Below are 14,423 nucleotides of genomic sequence, written 5' to 3'. Positions count from 1 at the left end.
ACAGATTATTTGTATCTGTTTATTTGAGAGTTTGGTTCAAAAATAAAGGGACATGCTTGAGAAAATATTAATGGTGGTAAGGGTGGCAGAGCATGGCAGGGCTTATTCAGAAGGCATGGTTTGCCCCAGAATATGTATGGGCCTTGAATTTAGGCATCACTGTGAACTCTACAGAGCCAAGGCTTTTTTTTGTGTGTGTGTGTGTGTGTGTGTGTGTGTGTGACAAGGTGTTGCTCTGTTGTCCAGGCTGAAGTGCAGTGGCACGAATACAGCTCACTGCAGCCTCAACCTCCCAGGCTCAAGTGATCTTCCCATCTCAGCCTCCTGAGTAGCTGGGACTACAGGTTTGTATTTTTTTGTAGAGACATGGTTTTGCCATGTTGCCCAGGCTGGTCTTGAACTGGGCTCAAGCGATCCACCCACCCTGGCCTTCCAAAGTGCTGGGATTACAGGCCAAGCCACTGTGTTCCCCTAAGACTTTAAACTAAGCATTTAACTGAAAAGTTTGATGGTTGAGAAATCCCACTTAAATTTGATTCCTTAGTTTCCCATGAGATTGACCTGGTAGGTAATGACCATTGTTTGCTTATTAAGCTTTTCTTTTTCCAATACAGATAACAATGAAGATGGTGCCAAAACTGCTTTCTCCTTTGGTTAAAGATTGGGCCCCCAAAGCATTTATAATTTCCTTTAAGTTGGAGACTGACCCCGCCATTGTAATTAATCGAGCTCGGAAGGCTTTGGAAATTTATCAGCATCAAGTGGTGGTGGCTAATATCCTTGAGTCACGACAGTCCTTTGTGTTTATTGTAACCAAAGACTCGGAAACCAAGTTATTGCTATCAGAGGAAGAAATAGAAAAAGGCATAGAGATAGAAGAGAAGATAGTGGATAATCTTCAGTCTCGACACACAGCTTTTATAGGTGACAAAAACTGAAGTAAAAAGCCCTTATAGGATCAGAAATTGTTCAGGGCTCTTAGAGATGGTGAAAACTACAAAAAAACCATGGCTTTCATATGGACAGAGAAAATGAAAGAAAGGGAAAAGGCAGTGGTGTGCAGGCAAATACGTTTGGCATTTGTCTTTTAATGACACCTGATAATGCTCACCTGATGTCATTTTGATTTTGAAATTGAACACTAGAACTGTTAATCACCTTTAAAAAGAAGAGCTTATTGGGAATTATATATTCCTTAAAATATACATGGGGGCCTGAATATCAGCCATCTTTATACTATAAAAAGAGGATTATGGATGCATGAATGGTCATGCTTTGGAGATCAAATATTGGTTGAATGCCTATGTATGTCAGGCCCTGTGCTGAGCCATGAGGATTAAAAAGATGAATAAACATATCTTGTTTAGGAGATGGATGTATAAAAAAATCAAGTGCAATAAAGTGTGTGTCCAAAAGCCGACACAATGGAAAGGATGTTTTGTTTTGTTTGAAATTTATCAAATATAGTAGTAGGAAAGAAGGATACCTCCCTGAAGATAGATTGTAGAATGGTGAGCTTTTCACTGCATTTACTTTTTGCTTCTTACTGTAGATTCATCTCATGTTTGGGTAATAGTTTACATTTCAAGTATTTTAGGACTGCTCTTCAGTTTAACTTAATATGTCCTTCCACCTGGGACCAGGCAGGGGCCACTTGGTGATCTCTGTCCTGAGGGATGCATTACAGTGTGGTAGAGTATGGGCTAGGAGTCAACTTAGCCAGCTGTGCCACCTATTAGCTTTATAAACTTAGGCATTTGATTTAATCTCAGTGTCCGCATGCATAAAATGGGGATAATCTTTCTGCAAAGTAATGCCATTTATTGTGAGGATCAAATGAAATAGCAAAAAGAAAGCATCAGTCTGGTGCCTAGCATTTGATTCACACTCACTAAATGGTTGCAATTATTGTTTTTCTCACTTAGCAAAGCAGTGTTATACCAGTGCCCTGCTTAATCTTTGAATCCTTGAGAATCTTTGAAAAACTTTCAATACTTCTCTTGCTGTCCTACGTTTTGGGTTTGGAGTGCACAAGTAGCATAGTGCAAAAAAATTCCCTAAATGATCTGTAGGATAGTCTAGGTGCAATTTGAAAAATTAGCATTGATGACTAAGGTAGAAGCAGGTACTGTGTTTCACATAAATATTTGACTTAAAATACAATTCATGGTGTTTCATGGAGTAGGGAAGGGTAGCCCCTGTGTCTGTCTGATAATAGAAGTACAATAAATTTAATTGAGAAGATTTGACAGAAATTCTAAGACTGAAATAGTTCATTAATCAGGAAGTGTGACCTTGAACAGAGGAAAAATAACTGCAGCAGTCCCTTTGAACAAAAAAAATGTTTTTCTTAAGAGATAAGGTCATGCTTTGTCACCCAGGTTGGAGTGCAGTGGTCCAATTATGGTTCACTGTAATCTTGAACTCCTGGACTCAAGCACTCCTCCTGCCACAGCCTTCTGAGCAGCTGAGACTACAGGTGTGTGCCACCATGCCTGGCTAAATATTTTATTTTTCATAGAGACAAGGTCTTACTATGTTACCCAGGCTCCCTTTTTTTTTTTTAAGCGGAGTCTTGCTCTGTCGTCCATGGTGGAGTGCAGTAGCACGATCTCGGCTCACTGCAAGCTCCGCCTCCCAGGTTCACACCATTCTCTTTCCTCAGCCTCCCTAGTAGCTGGGACTACAGGCGCCCGCCACCACGCCCTGCTAATTTTTGCATTTTTAGTAGAGACGGGGTTTCACCTTGTTAGCCAGGATGGTCTCCATCTCCTGACCTCGTGATCTGCCCGCCCTGGCCTCCCAAAGTGCTGGCATTACAGGCGTGAGCCACCGCGCCCAGCCACCCAGGCTCCTTTGACAATGATTTTAAGTGAACTTCAGGTCCAATTTGCAAAACCCCAAAAGCAGTGGGCTCTGTCGGTGGCTGCAGTACTGAAGGGCAAGAAGTAGAATATGTTCTTCTCTGCATTCATAGCTTTATGTGGATGATGACTGTCATCATCTTTGAATGTACAGTGGGGATATATGGCGTTAAAAGTAGAAGTGATCTTAATGTCTGTCTTTACCATAATTATTACCTCCCTTGGGAATTTTATATCCTGTCTTGTTAACGCTTAAAAACAATCAGTGTTCTACATGAAATTATTTAGTGTTTTCCACTTCGGTTTAATTTATATTCAGAGCACTTAAAAAGATTATTTACACAAGTAAAAATTCCAGGGGGGTGAGAGAGAGAGAGAGTGTGTGTGTGTGTGTGTGTGTGTGTTTTAACAGCAAATGGAAGTGTATAAAGAAAAGGAACATGAGTCAATGTTCCTTAGCTAAGAACCTGATCTTGGATGGAGGATCAAGGAATGTCTCCCTGAGTAGGTGATACTTAAACTGATAAACAGGAGTGAAGTGGGCTACAAGTGCTGGTGGTGAGCATTTTAGTTCAGAAAAAAACACTTGCAAGAGGTCTAGTGCCAGAAGGAGAGGTTGAGGCACTTTATTATATAAAGAGTAAGATACGTCCAGATAATGCATGTAGAACCAGCAAAATGTGGAAAGTATTCTCTTGGGGAACTAGAGTAAGACCAAGAAATGTTGTGTTTGGGATACCAGCAAAATGTAGAACCAGCAAAATGTGGAAAGTATTCTCTTGGGGAACTAGAGTAAGACCAAGAAATGTTGTGTTTGGGATACCAGCAAAGCAAGGGCCCCCAAAACATGAGTAAAATCGAGTTTGATAATTAACTAGAATTTTGCAATAAGAGCATCTAAAAAGATGACATAAATTGAGTATCTTAAATTTTGTGTCATTTATAAGTTTTTATTTTGCATTACATAGGTGGGGAAGATAACGTTCACCTTACCTGAATTTTCAGTGCTTAGGACTTCTAAAGGGCTTCAGCCTTAGGGACAATTCTAGTCAAGCCCAGTTTCTTCCTTTTTACAATAATAAGCTGGATCCAAAAATTGTGATTTATCTTGCGTGCCCCACGTGGCTAGTGACATGATCTACGCCTAAAATTCAGAACTCTTGAGCTAGCACTCCCTGTCCCTTTAAGAATGAAGGAACTTGTAGAAAAACAAATCCAAGGTTAGTAGGCAGGGGCTCCAGCTGAGGCCTGGCGGGAAGTTCTTTGAGAACTAGAAAGCCCCAAGACAAAATGTATTCGCTAAGTCGCAAACGCTGGACATGACGTTACCATGGTTACAGCTGTCTCCAAAGCCAATGGAATGAGTTGTACTATCGATACGGCCGGGACAACTCCGCCCCCGACCCGAAGGCCAGTGGTGTGAGCCATAATAACAGTCTCCACAAGAACCACAGTCTCTGGGTCCATTGGCGTGCGTCGTCTCTATGGTTCCCGCCGGAAGGACGCGTGTGCGTCTCTGCGGCGAGCGCGGTTGCTATGACGCCCAGGTCTCCGTCGGCACCTGCAGCTAGCAGCTGAGCGCCTGCGGGCCTAGCGACCCCGGGACGCTCGCGGCACCCTCCGCAGGAAAATTTCCGACTTGGTTCCTGAGGTTCCTGCCTCAGCCCCAAGGAGGAAAGCACCCACTCTCCCCTCTTTTCCGCATTCCGGGCCTTTTCTGCTTCTCCCCAGTATGGTCCGAAACTATAGGAGGGGAACCCCTCCTGGCCCGGCCTTTCTATTCCCTGGCTGGAGTGATTCCGCCTGAAGGAGAATTCGCCCGTTTTCCCCGGACCCAGCTGCCACAAGCATTTAATATTAGGCTGCCGCTTATTATTAGAGCGGGCTTAGAACATCCTCAGCGAGGTAGGTCGGCGTTCCTTTTCTCACTTAAAGGTGAGGTGTCGAGACGCGCCCCTGGACAGACAACGCCCGAAGGTCCAGGCCACTACGAAGTCCACGGAGGGGCAGCTTTCCCCTACGTGTAGGCCCGCGAACAAAGAACTACCGTTTTCTGGGTTTTTTTTGGCCGATGTTCGTCATGCAGAACCTTGAATCCCGATGAAGATTTGGAGGCCTTTTGTATCCCTCAACATCAGAGGTCATGAAGTCAGTTACCTTCTGCCTTTCAAGCTACAACTTTTTCCACTTCTCTCATCACTCCAAGCACCAGTTTTCTCATCCTGCTTATTTCACAGCCATTTTAACCTTTCCCTGTTCACGCTGCACATTATTGAATGTCCATTTGTCTGCACCACCTCTGTCATCTATAGACCACCTCCTTCTGCTTTCCTGCTGCAATGCTTTGCGTACCTAAGTATTTCGCATTCTTTAGCTCTGCAGTCATTGGGAAGATTTTCTGTTTTTCTTTGCACTATGGCAACCTTTCAGTCTTGGGTAAACTAGAGACTAGGAGAAGTGCACATTGGTAAATATAAACATTAAATACTGCAGGTCTAGTGTGTTTTGAAAATGGAAAAACAATCAAAATTGCAGTATTGAACGCATTTCAGGCTTACATAATGAAAGAAGGTTGTTCCTTGTTTAATTAAATTTTATTGATGTGTTTATCAATGTGAAAAGGGCATTCAAAATGATCATGTAAGACAGGATTTCAACTTTAAGCCCATATGAACCCAACACTGGGGATATGATGTAATTTTCTGGAGAGGAGATGATTGAAATAGTACTTGTGCCTTCTTTTCCTGTCAATTTCTGAATCAGAAAACATTCCTTGTGATGTAAGCCAATAAATGAAAACAATAAGGAGTGATTGAAAATAAATATTTTTGGCAAGGGAGCAGACACAATAGTTCTAAAAAGGCTGGAACAGAGGGCCTTAAATATGGCATAAGATTAATTTAGATCCAGTGCAATTTTATTTTAGCTTGGAAAGCTTGACTTAATTTGTCTTACAATACGCATTCCTTGTTGAATCTTACTATTTCTTCTTCAGTATTCAGGTTTGAAAGTAAACCTATTTTGAGGACATACAGAACATACACATTTTAAACAGCTATTTGGGGCTACAATGATTTGGATATTTTGATTTCTCAGTCCAATAGAAGCAGTTGTTTGTGATGTCTCATGCTTAGAGCCAGGTCAAGTTTTTAAATACTGAGAAATTCAGCTTTCTCCTCTAGAATAGATCGGAAAACAAAAACAAGTTCTGCAGCCTTTTCAATCTTGCACATTAAATTGGAACTGGATAAACCCTAACTCTTGAAAAAAGAGTGTTAGATGCTATATTGTAAGGGGCTTTCCTTTCCTCTTCTAATATGTATTTATTGAATAGCAAGGCATAAATTTAAAAAAAATTTAACCTGGGCAAACATGGCAAAAACCTGACTCTACAAAAAATGCAAAAAATTAGCCAGGCATGGTGGAGCATTCCTGTAGTCCTGGCTACTCTGGAGGCTGAGGTAGGAGGATCACTTGAGCCTGGGAGGTCAAGCTGCAGTGAGCTATGATCGCACCACTGTGCTCCAACATGGGCTACAGAGTGAGATCCTGCCTCAAAAAAAATAAATTCCTGTCATTCTAGCACAGTTTTTTTGTTTTTGTTTTTGTTTCGTTTGTTTTGTTTTGTTTGAGACGGAGTTTCACCCTTGTTGCCCAGGCTGGAGTGCAATGGTGCGATCTCAGCTCACTGCAACCTCCGCCTGCCGGGTTCAAGTGATTCTCCTGCCTCAGCCTCCTGAGTAGCTGGGATTATAGGCATGTGCCACCACACGCTACTGATTTTGTATTTTTAGTAGAGACGGGGCTTCTCCATGTTGGTCAGGCTGAGTCTTGAACTCCCGACCCCAGGTGATCCGCCCACCTCAGCCTCCCAAAGTGCTGGGATTACAGGTGTGAGCCACGGCACCCGACCTCTAGCACAGTTTTAAACCTGGGGAGTGGGGTGGGGTTTTGCCCCCTGTGAGACATTTGGCAATGTACCTAAGCATTTTTAGTTGTCGCAACTAGGGATATGCTACTGGCATCTAGTTGGTAGAGACCAGGGATGCTGCTCCATATCTTAATATGCACAGAACTGTCTCCACAACAGCTCAGAATATCAGTAGTGCCAAGGTTGAGAAACTCTGTCTTAACACATCAACAGTTCATTTTTTTGTTCTGTGTCACTCTTGCTTAGCTGTGTACATTTTTACATAGTTATGTACATTTTGCCTTTCTTTTTCACTTAATTTTATATTTTAAACATTTTTTACATTGCTACACTGTTTTCAACTTTTGAAAAAAGTATACTAATTTTATTTGGGAATTGAAAAACTGTGCATAATATGTATTGTATTTAAGATGTGTGTGAGTTTTAAATTATATTTGTGTGAAAGGAGTGGAAGATAGAAGAAAGAAAGGTTACAGTGAAAAGTCACCTGACCGCATATTTCAGTTTTTGTGGCCGTGCTATGTACTTTGTTCCCCAGTGTCACTCAAAGACTTTGGAATCCAAAGCTCAGCCTTTGCTCAGAGGCAGGAGATCTGCTATGGCATAAGATAGGGTCCTGGCCCCTGCAATGCAGTTGGAGAGTACCTACTAGGAGAAAAAACAAGGAGACTGCACCCATTCTCCTTGCCCTCTTCTCATTTAAAATTCTTTGTCTCAGTTTGCTTTACCACCTTATTCTTTACATCTAGAAGTTTTTGGAGGCCTAAAGCCACTTCAGGATGCGCTTCTTTCCAGAGATTGGATTTTTAAGAGATTTAATGAACATTTACTTAGTATCTACTTTGGACAGAATAGTTTTTTTTTGTTTTTTGGTTTTTTTTTTTTTTTTTTTTTTTTGAGATGGAGCCTTGCTCTGTCGCCCAGGCTGGAGTGCAGTGGTCAGATCTCGGCTCACTGCAGCCTCTGCCTCCCGGGTTCCAGCGATTCTCCTGCCTCAGCCTCCTGGGTAGCTGGGATTACAGGCACATGCCACCATGCCCGGCTGATTTTTGTATTTTTAGTAGAGACGGGGTTTCTCCATGTTGGCCAGGCCAGTCTTGAACTCCTGACCTCAGGTGATTCACCTGCCTCGGCCTCCCAAAGTGCTGGGATTACAGGCATGAGCCACCACACCCGGCCAAGAGTAGTATTCTTACGTACTTTGTTGTGTGGGCAATTTTAGGTACAGTTTAGATGTCAGAGCATTTATAATTTAGTTTTATTACTTCAAGATCTGGTTTACTGGAATTTAAAAGTTAATCATCAGGTCTCAATAAATCCACTGGGAAAATGTCTGTTTGGGGATCTCATAGCACCATTCCAGGCAGAGTGACCTGAATGTCAAAATTTGTGGACATATAAGCAGCATGATGGGGACCAATAAGTATACTGACATGAATGGCTAATGTCAAGGCGCAGCAGAAGACAAGGCTAGAGAGACTGGGAGGAACCAGATTGTGAAAAATATCTGGTCCCAAGCTAAAGGGTTTGAACTCTACCTGAAAGCAACGAGAAGGTTAAGCAGCAAGTGATTTGCATTCAGGAGGATCAGTCTGGAGTTCTGCTGAGAATGGATTGGATGAGGGCCAGCCTGGCAGCAGGAACATCAGTTAAGGATGCTGTTATACTAAATTGAACAAATAGTAGGCAAGCCTAAACTAAGGCAGTAACCCTAGACATGGAGAGGATGAATTAGAAAATGATGAAAGAAGTACTGCAAATTCAGTGACTGGTTGCATACCAGAGTAGAATGAATAGGAAGGAGGATCAAGGATGACTCCTGGGTTTCTGGCTTGGGAAACTATGTTGACAGTGATTTTAACTATGAGATACAGAAGGAGGAGGGAAAGATGAATGGGTTGTTCAAGCTGAGTTGTTCACTAGAAAACTGGACACGCATTGGTCTTAAACAGTAGACTCATTTTATATTGCCCTCCTAGCTTATAGCCTCTTCTCTGGAACTTGCATCTGTCTGCCAAATCTTGCTTAAAGAGTAGGCCTTTAGAGGCCATATTTGTACCTCTACTTCCAATCCATTCCATGTACAACTGACTGAATGGGGAAAATACAGGTAACTTTGGAGAAGGGGGCACAGCCTATTTCGTGAGCAACAAACAATTGTTTCTTTCAAAAATTTGAACTAAGAGATACGAAGATAGAAATGGCTTAATCTAAAAAGTCACATAGACTAAGGACTTGAATAGCTGTTTTCAGCCTTGCTGATGAGCAAGCAGAGGAAGTTTATCTCTGTAGAGAAGCAAGAGGGGCAAACTCACAGGGAAGCTCAGAGACAAAAGACCTCTTGGGTCAGGAGAGACTGTTAGTGGCTCTGTAGTTCCGTATCCAATTCCTGTATAGCCACATTTAGTTTCCAGCATATGTCCTTGTACCTCATCCACTCAATAACCCTCGTATAGTAGTTGGGATTAGCTGGTTGTGTGAGGGACAGAAAGCCCAAAATAATAATGCGTTGAAAAAGAAAGAAATGTATTCCTCCCACATAAAAGTCAAAAATAAAGCAATCTATAACTGGTAGAGCAGCACCTTGAAATGGTCAGAGACCCAGATTTCTTCTCTCCTGATATTATAGCATCCATGGCATGTGGTTTCCAGCTTATGGTGCCCAGGATGGCTGCTCAAGCTTCAGCTATCTTGTCTGAATTGCAGCTAGTAGAAAGGAGAAAGGAGCAAGAAAGGGGGCATCACGTTCCTTAAGGACAGTTTCTGGAAGCACCACATAATTCCATGTACACCCATTGGTCAGAACTTGGTCACCTGGCTGTATCTATCAGTAAGGAAGTCAGCCTTGTGATCAGTCAAAACACTAAATATCTTATTTCTGTGGAAGAAGGGAATAGTAAATATTAAAGGACACCAGCAGTCTCTGCCACACTCACCTGTATTTGTTTGAACTTCAGTGTGTTTCTGTTTCTTTCCACTTCTTCTAGATTGATCTGGAGCATAGCAGAGAGAGGTTCTTATTTAATCTTTCAAATAACAGAGTGAGGTAGGCATTACTATTACATTTATTCTACAGACAGAATAAAAATTTAAAGAAGTTACCTGACTTGTGTAAGTCACACAATTACAAAGTAGCGAAGCCAAGGTTTTGAGCCAATGTATGTTAGACTCTTGTGCCCAAGCTATTAATCACATGGTAGTGAAAAGGACAGAGAGCTAAAGGCAGGGTTTTCTTGGAAATGGCAGCATTTGAAGGGATGGAAGAGGAGGAACCCAGGAAGAATACCGAGAAGGAAAGGCTAGAGACATAGGAGTCAAAACAGGAGAAAGTGACATCACAGAACAGAATTAAAAAAAAAAAAACTTTCAGGGAAGGAGTGAAGAGGTACAGCAAAGAGATCATATGTTAAAACAAACAAACAAAAACAGGGCCAGACACAGTGGCTCACGCCTGTAATCCCAGCACTTTGAGAGGCTGAAGTGGGAGGATCACTTGAGCCCAGGTGTTCAATTCCAGCCTGGGCAACATATCAAGACCCTCGTCTCTAAAAAAATAATTAAAAAAAATAAGATGGGTATGTTGGCACATTTCTGTAGTCCTAGCTCCTCATGAGGCTGAGGCGGGAGGATCACTAGAGCCCAGGAGTTTGAAACTGTAGTGAGCTATGGATGTGGCATTTGAGTTCATTGTTGACTGATAATTTGAGTACAATGGTAAGAGCAGAAGGCAAAATGCAGCGAGTGTGGGAGTGTGGAAGCCAAATACAGAAGCCACAATATAGGAGTGTGGGAGACAAATTGTCCAAAAGAGGACAGTAGCTAGAGAGGTATATGGTGGGGCTAAAGGAAGGTTATTTTTTGTATCTTTAAGACCAGAGATGTCTTGAGCTGAGGACAAGAGAACAGTAGAGAAGGAGATAAGGAACATACAGAAAAGAAAATGCTTCCCTAAGGAAGCAGTATAGGATGGGGCCTAGAATACAGGTAAGGGGATTAACCTTGATCAGGAGGATGGGAAGCTCTTCCACTGAGAAGGGAAAGAGGACAAGATTGGTAAAGATGAAGATTGGTATGTTGGTGAGGAGAAGCAACTGACAGTTTTATGATGACCTTAGTTTTACTAGTTCTCTGGGAGACAAGGTCATTTGCCAAGAGTGAGGGGAGAGATGAGATATTCAGTTCGATGGGAGAGGTGAAAGTTTTGAATAGTTGCTGAGTGAAATAGTAACAGAAACTAGCAACTCATAAATGACCCAGCGGTTGAGAAGCTTGGCTCAGACCAGAGGCCATGAATTTGTAATGGTTCAGATTTGCATGCCTGTTTGATTTTGTTCTCTATCAGCACTCAGCAACCTAAAATATGTGGAGAATAGTCAAATGCATGAACTTTTCCAGGGCTGAGATTTGCAAGGAAGGTGGGACAAAGGGGTAAGATAACTGGGGATGTTGGTGAAGGATTGAAATGATCCACAGTTGGGTTTAGGCTTGAGGGGCAAACAAGTGAAGCCAAAGAGTATCTGGTAGTTTGAGAGAGGATGTAATGGTCCAGAGACTGGAGGTCTCACTGTAATTGTAGAATTCTTTTAGTTTAAGAGAGCAACTGCTTCACACCCATTAGGATGGCCATTTTTTTTAAAGTAACCCGAAGTAAGTGTTGACAAGGATGTGAAGATATTAGGACCTTCTGCATTGCTGGTAGGAACGTAAAATGGTGCAGCTGCAGTAGAAGACAGTAGGATAGTTCCTCAAAAAAAAAGTTAAACATAGAATGATATATCTAGCAATTCCACTCCTACGTATATACCCCAAAGAATTGAAAACAGGGACTCAGATACTTTTATACCAGTGTTCATAGCAGCATCATTCACAGTAGTTGAAAGGTGGAAACAACCCCAATGTCCATCAACAGGTGAATGTATAAATAAAATGTGCTATGTACATACAATGGAATATTATTCAGTCTTAAAAATAAATGAAATTATGATTAGCGATACAACATGGATGAACCTTGAAGACATTATGCTACATGAAATAAGCCAAAACAAAAGGACAAATATTGTATGATTCCACTTCTATGAGTTATATAAAATAGGCAGGTTTATAGAGACAGAAAGTAGAATAGAGATTCCCAGGGGCTGGGGAAGAGGGGAATGAGAAGTTATTGTTTAATGGGTATAGAGTTTCTGTTTGGGATAATGAAAAATTTCTGGAAATGATTGTGGTGATGGTTAGACAACATTGTGATTGTACTTCATCCCATGGAATTTTATTAAAAATGGTTAAAATGGTAAATTTTAAGTTATGTATATTTACAACAATTAAGAAAAAGAGGGGAAGAAGCATAGAAGGTGTTAGAGGGAGACACATGGAGTTTAGGATGGCAGGGTTTCAACATTAGTTCAGGCTGTTGATAAGGACTCAGGTGTAGCCATGAGGATGGGCAGCTAAATAAAATGGTGAATAAAGATCACTGGCTTTGGGAGAAGGGTCAAGTGAAGGAGCTTGGGTGATTTGTGCACTTGAGTATTGACCTGAAGCCTATACCGTCCTCCTGATCAGCAAGGATCAGATCCAAAGGTATTTTCCAATATCCCTGATCCCCTTTTCCTTTTAACATCCTCCAACCTAAGACTCCCCTACTCCACCCCTACAGCATGGGGATTATGCTCTTGGGCAAGCAACCCACAGTACAGGACTTATAATAATTTAAGCATTTATTTTCTAGTTACCTCATCAGTTTATCACAACTGCTTTTAGCACTTTGAGGTATTTGCTTCCAGTCTTTTCTTTCTGTGTCTCGTGTTCACATAGTTATAATAATACTTTTGCATTGTGCCTTTTCTCAGCATTATCACATAAGCATTTTTCCATATTGCCAAATAGTTCTCATAGGATGCTATGTATTCTTAGTATCTTGGGCTCTCTGCTACCCAGGACTAAAACCGCAAGTAACTGTATGACGCTCAGAGACCTTGTAGGGAGAAGGGGGAAGATATGAGTGGGGACCAGGTGAAGGAGGTCGGGGGAACAAAAGAAAATTTTTAGTTATGTGTCATGAAGAGGACCCACAGAGGTGCAGAATTCAGACTTGGGTGCTTTTTCATCAGTATGAGTATCAGCTGATAATTAAAACCATGTATCTATAAATATTGTTGATGTGGAAATGGTAAGATTCTAGAAAACTTAGCAATCAAGGAGAAAAATAATAAAAATATGGTTTTGCTTTTTAAAAAGCAAAATAGTATATTTATGTGGACTGAAGTACAATAACAATTATGTCTGTCACTGCAATTTGGGTCAGATTAACTTGGTTAAAAGTTGTATTTGATTAGAACAGCAAGTCCTATTAATAGTCAGTGGTTCTAATCACTTGAGGTCAGGAGTTTGAGACCAGCCTGACCAACATGGTGAAACCTCGTCTCTACTAAAATTACAAAAATTAGCCAGGTGTGGTGGCACACACCTGTAATTTCAGCTACTCAGGAGGCTGAGGCAGGAGAATCACTTGAACCTAGGAGGCAGAGGTACAGTGAGCTGAAATCATACCACTGCACTCCAGCCTGGGTGACAGAGCTAGACTCCATCTCAAAGAAAAAAAAATAGTTAGTGGTTCTAGTAACACAGATATCACTTCGCCAATCAGCAGATATTTATCTTTCATATACTGTCATACTGCAAACTGTTATGTCATGATTACTTGCAACCTAAAAAAATTAATATTGATAGCAGGCTTAGATCAAGAAGTTGCAGAAGAGAACTGAATTAATGAGAAGTCAACATAAATTATAAGACATATTCTGTGAGTAAAATAAATCCTGGATAGTACAGAATTAGGGGCCTCTCTAGCTTCCAGAGGAATCCTTTTATTTCTAAATATGCAATAAAAGGAACAAAGACTTCTTTGGACTTTAACAAAGAGACAAGAGCCCTTTGGGAGGCTTTTCAGATAAAAGTTGCAAACTTCAGACAGAAAAGCTTTTTTTTTCCATCGTACATAATTTTCATTAAGTATATCATGTCATTTGTTATTTTAGAAGATATACAGTTGTTCAAAGCTTAAAGTTTTCGATGTTACCAGCTGTTTCATTTAAGTGCTCATAACTAGGTAACAACAGGAAAAGTAAAATATACATTGTAGAGAGTCTGACTCTAGTCATATATACATAGACTTTATTCCTGCTTTCAGTTTTCCTCACATAGCAGCTTTGTATGTATATTGCCAGCTATATTTTGTTCTTTAGAAATATCTTGGATTTTCCAAGATATATGTACCTACACATACATAAGTGTGATGAAGGATCAGGTGGCTTACTAGCTTTCTGTTACTCATACCCTAAAGACTGGTACTCTAATAAGGAGCCTAAGGTGGCACCCACATAGATGTCTTGCATCCTCAGTTGTGTGTGTGTGTGTGTACATACACATATGCTTATTTCTTCTATCAAGGGAAAAGTTCAGTTAGAAGACATACTTCACCATCTTGAAAAAGAAGAAATCAATCCCCTTGCTACTACAGAAGAACAACTCTCTTTGGTGCTTATTCCAGCCAGCACAGTGAAGACAGCCTGAGGACCGCGACCAGAGATGTAGAAGAGCTTATAGTGAAGCACATGGACGAAACAAAAGAA

At 41.1% G+C, this 14,423-nt stretch overlaps 2 protein-coding genes across 9 annotated transcripts in view; both read left to right on the top strand.

Moving 5' to 3' along the window:
* The window catches only part of PPCS (phosphopantothenoylcysteine synthetase), a 17,242-nt gene extending 2,878 nt beyond the window's left edge, over positions 1-14,364 (top strand). For 6 of the 8 annotated variants that reach the window (XM_024252487.3, XM_009251597.3, XM_009251593.3 and 3 more), the window contains one exon: positions 615-1,434. In XM_024252487.3, coding sequence (XP_024108255.1) covers positions 615-938 — 324 coding nt within the window. In that variant the 3' untranslated portion in view covers positions 939-1,434. Of the gene's footprint in view, positions 1-246; positions 345-614; positions 1,435-14,241 lie in introns of those variants that run through there. The other 2 variants (XM_063713021.1, XM_063713007.1) reach the window with 2 other exon arrangements.
* CCDC30 (coiled-coil domain containing 30) overlaps positions 4,776-14,423 on the top strand; it is a 194,491-nt gene continuing 184,843 nt past the window's right edge. Inside the window, exons 1-2 of the mRNA XM_063712966.1 lie at positions 4,776-5,012; positions 14,342-14,423. Coding sequence (XP_063569036.1) covers positions 5,008-5,012; positions 14,342-14,423 — 87 coding nt within the window. The 5' untranslated portion in view covers positions 4,776-5,007. The remainder of the gene's footprint in view (positions 5,013-14,341) is intronic.

Source organism: Pongo abelii, chromosome 1, assembly GCF_028885655.2.
Source record: "Pongo abelii isolate AG06213 chromosome 1, NHGRI_mPonAbe1-v2.0_pri, whole genome shotgun sequence".
Lineage (NCBI taxonomy): Eukaryota > Metazoa > Chordata > Mammalia > Primates > Hominidae > Pongo > Pongo abelii.
Note: the sequence above shows the minus strand (reverse complement) of the source record. Positions and strands in the feature narration are given on the sequence as shown.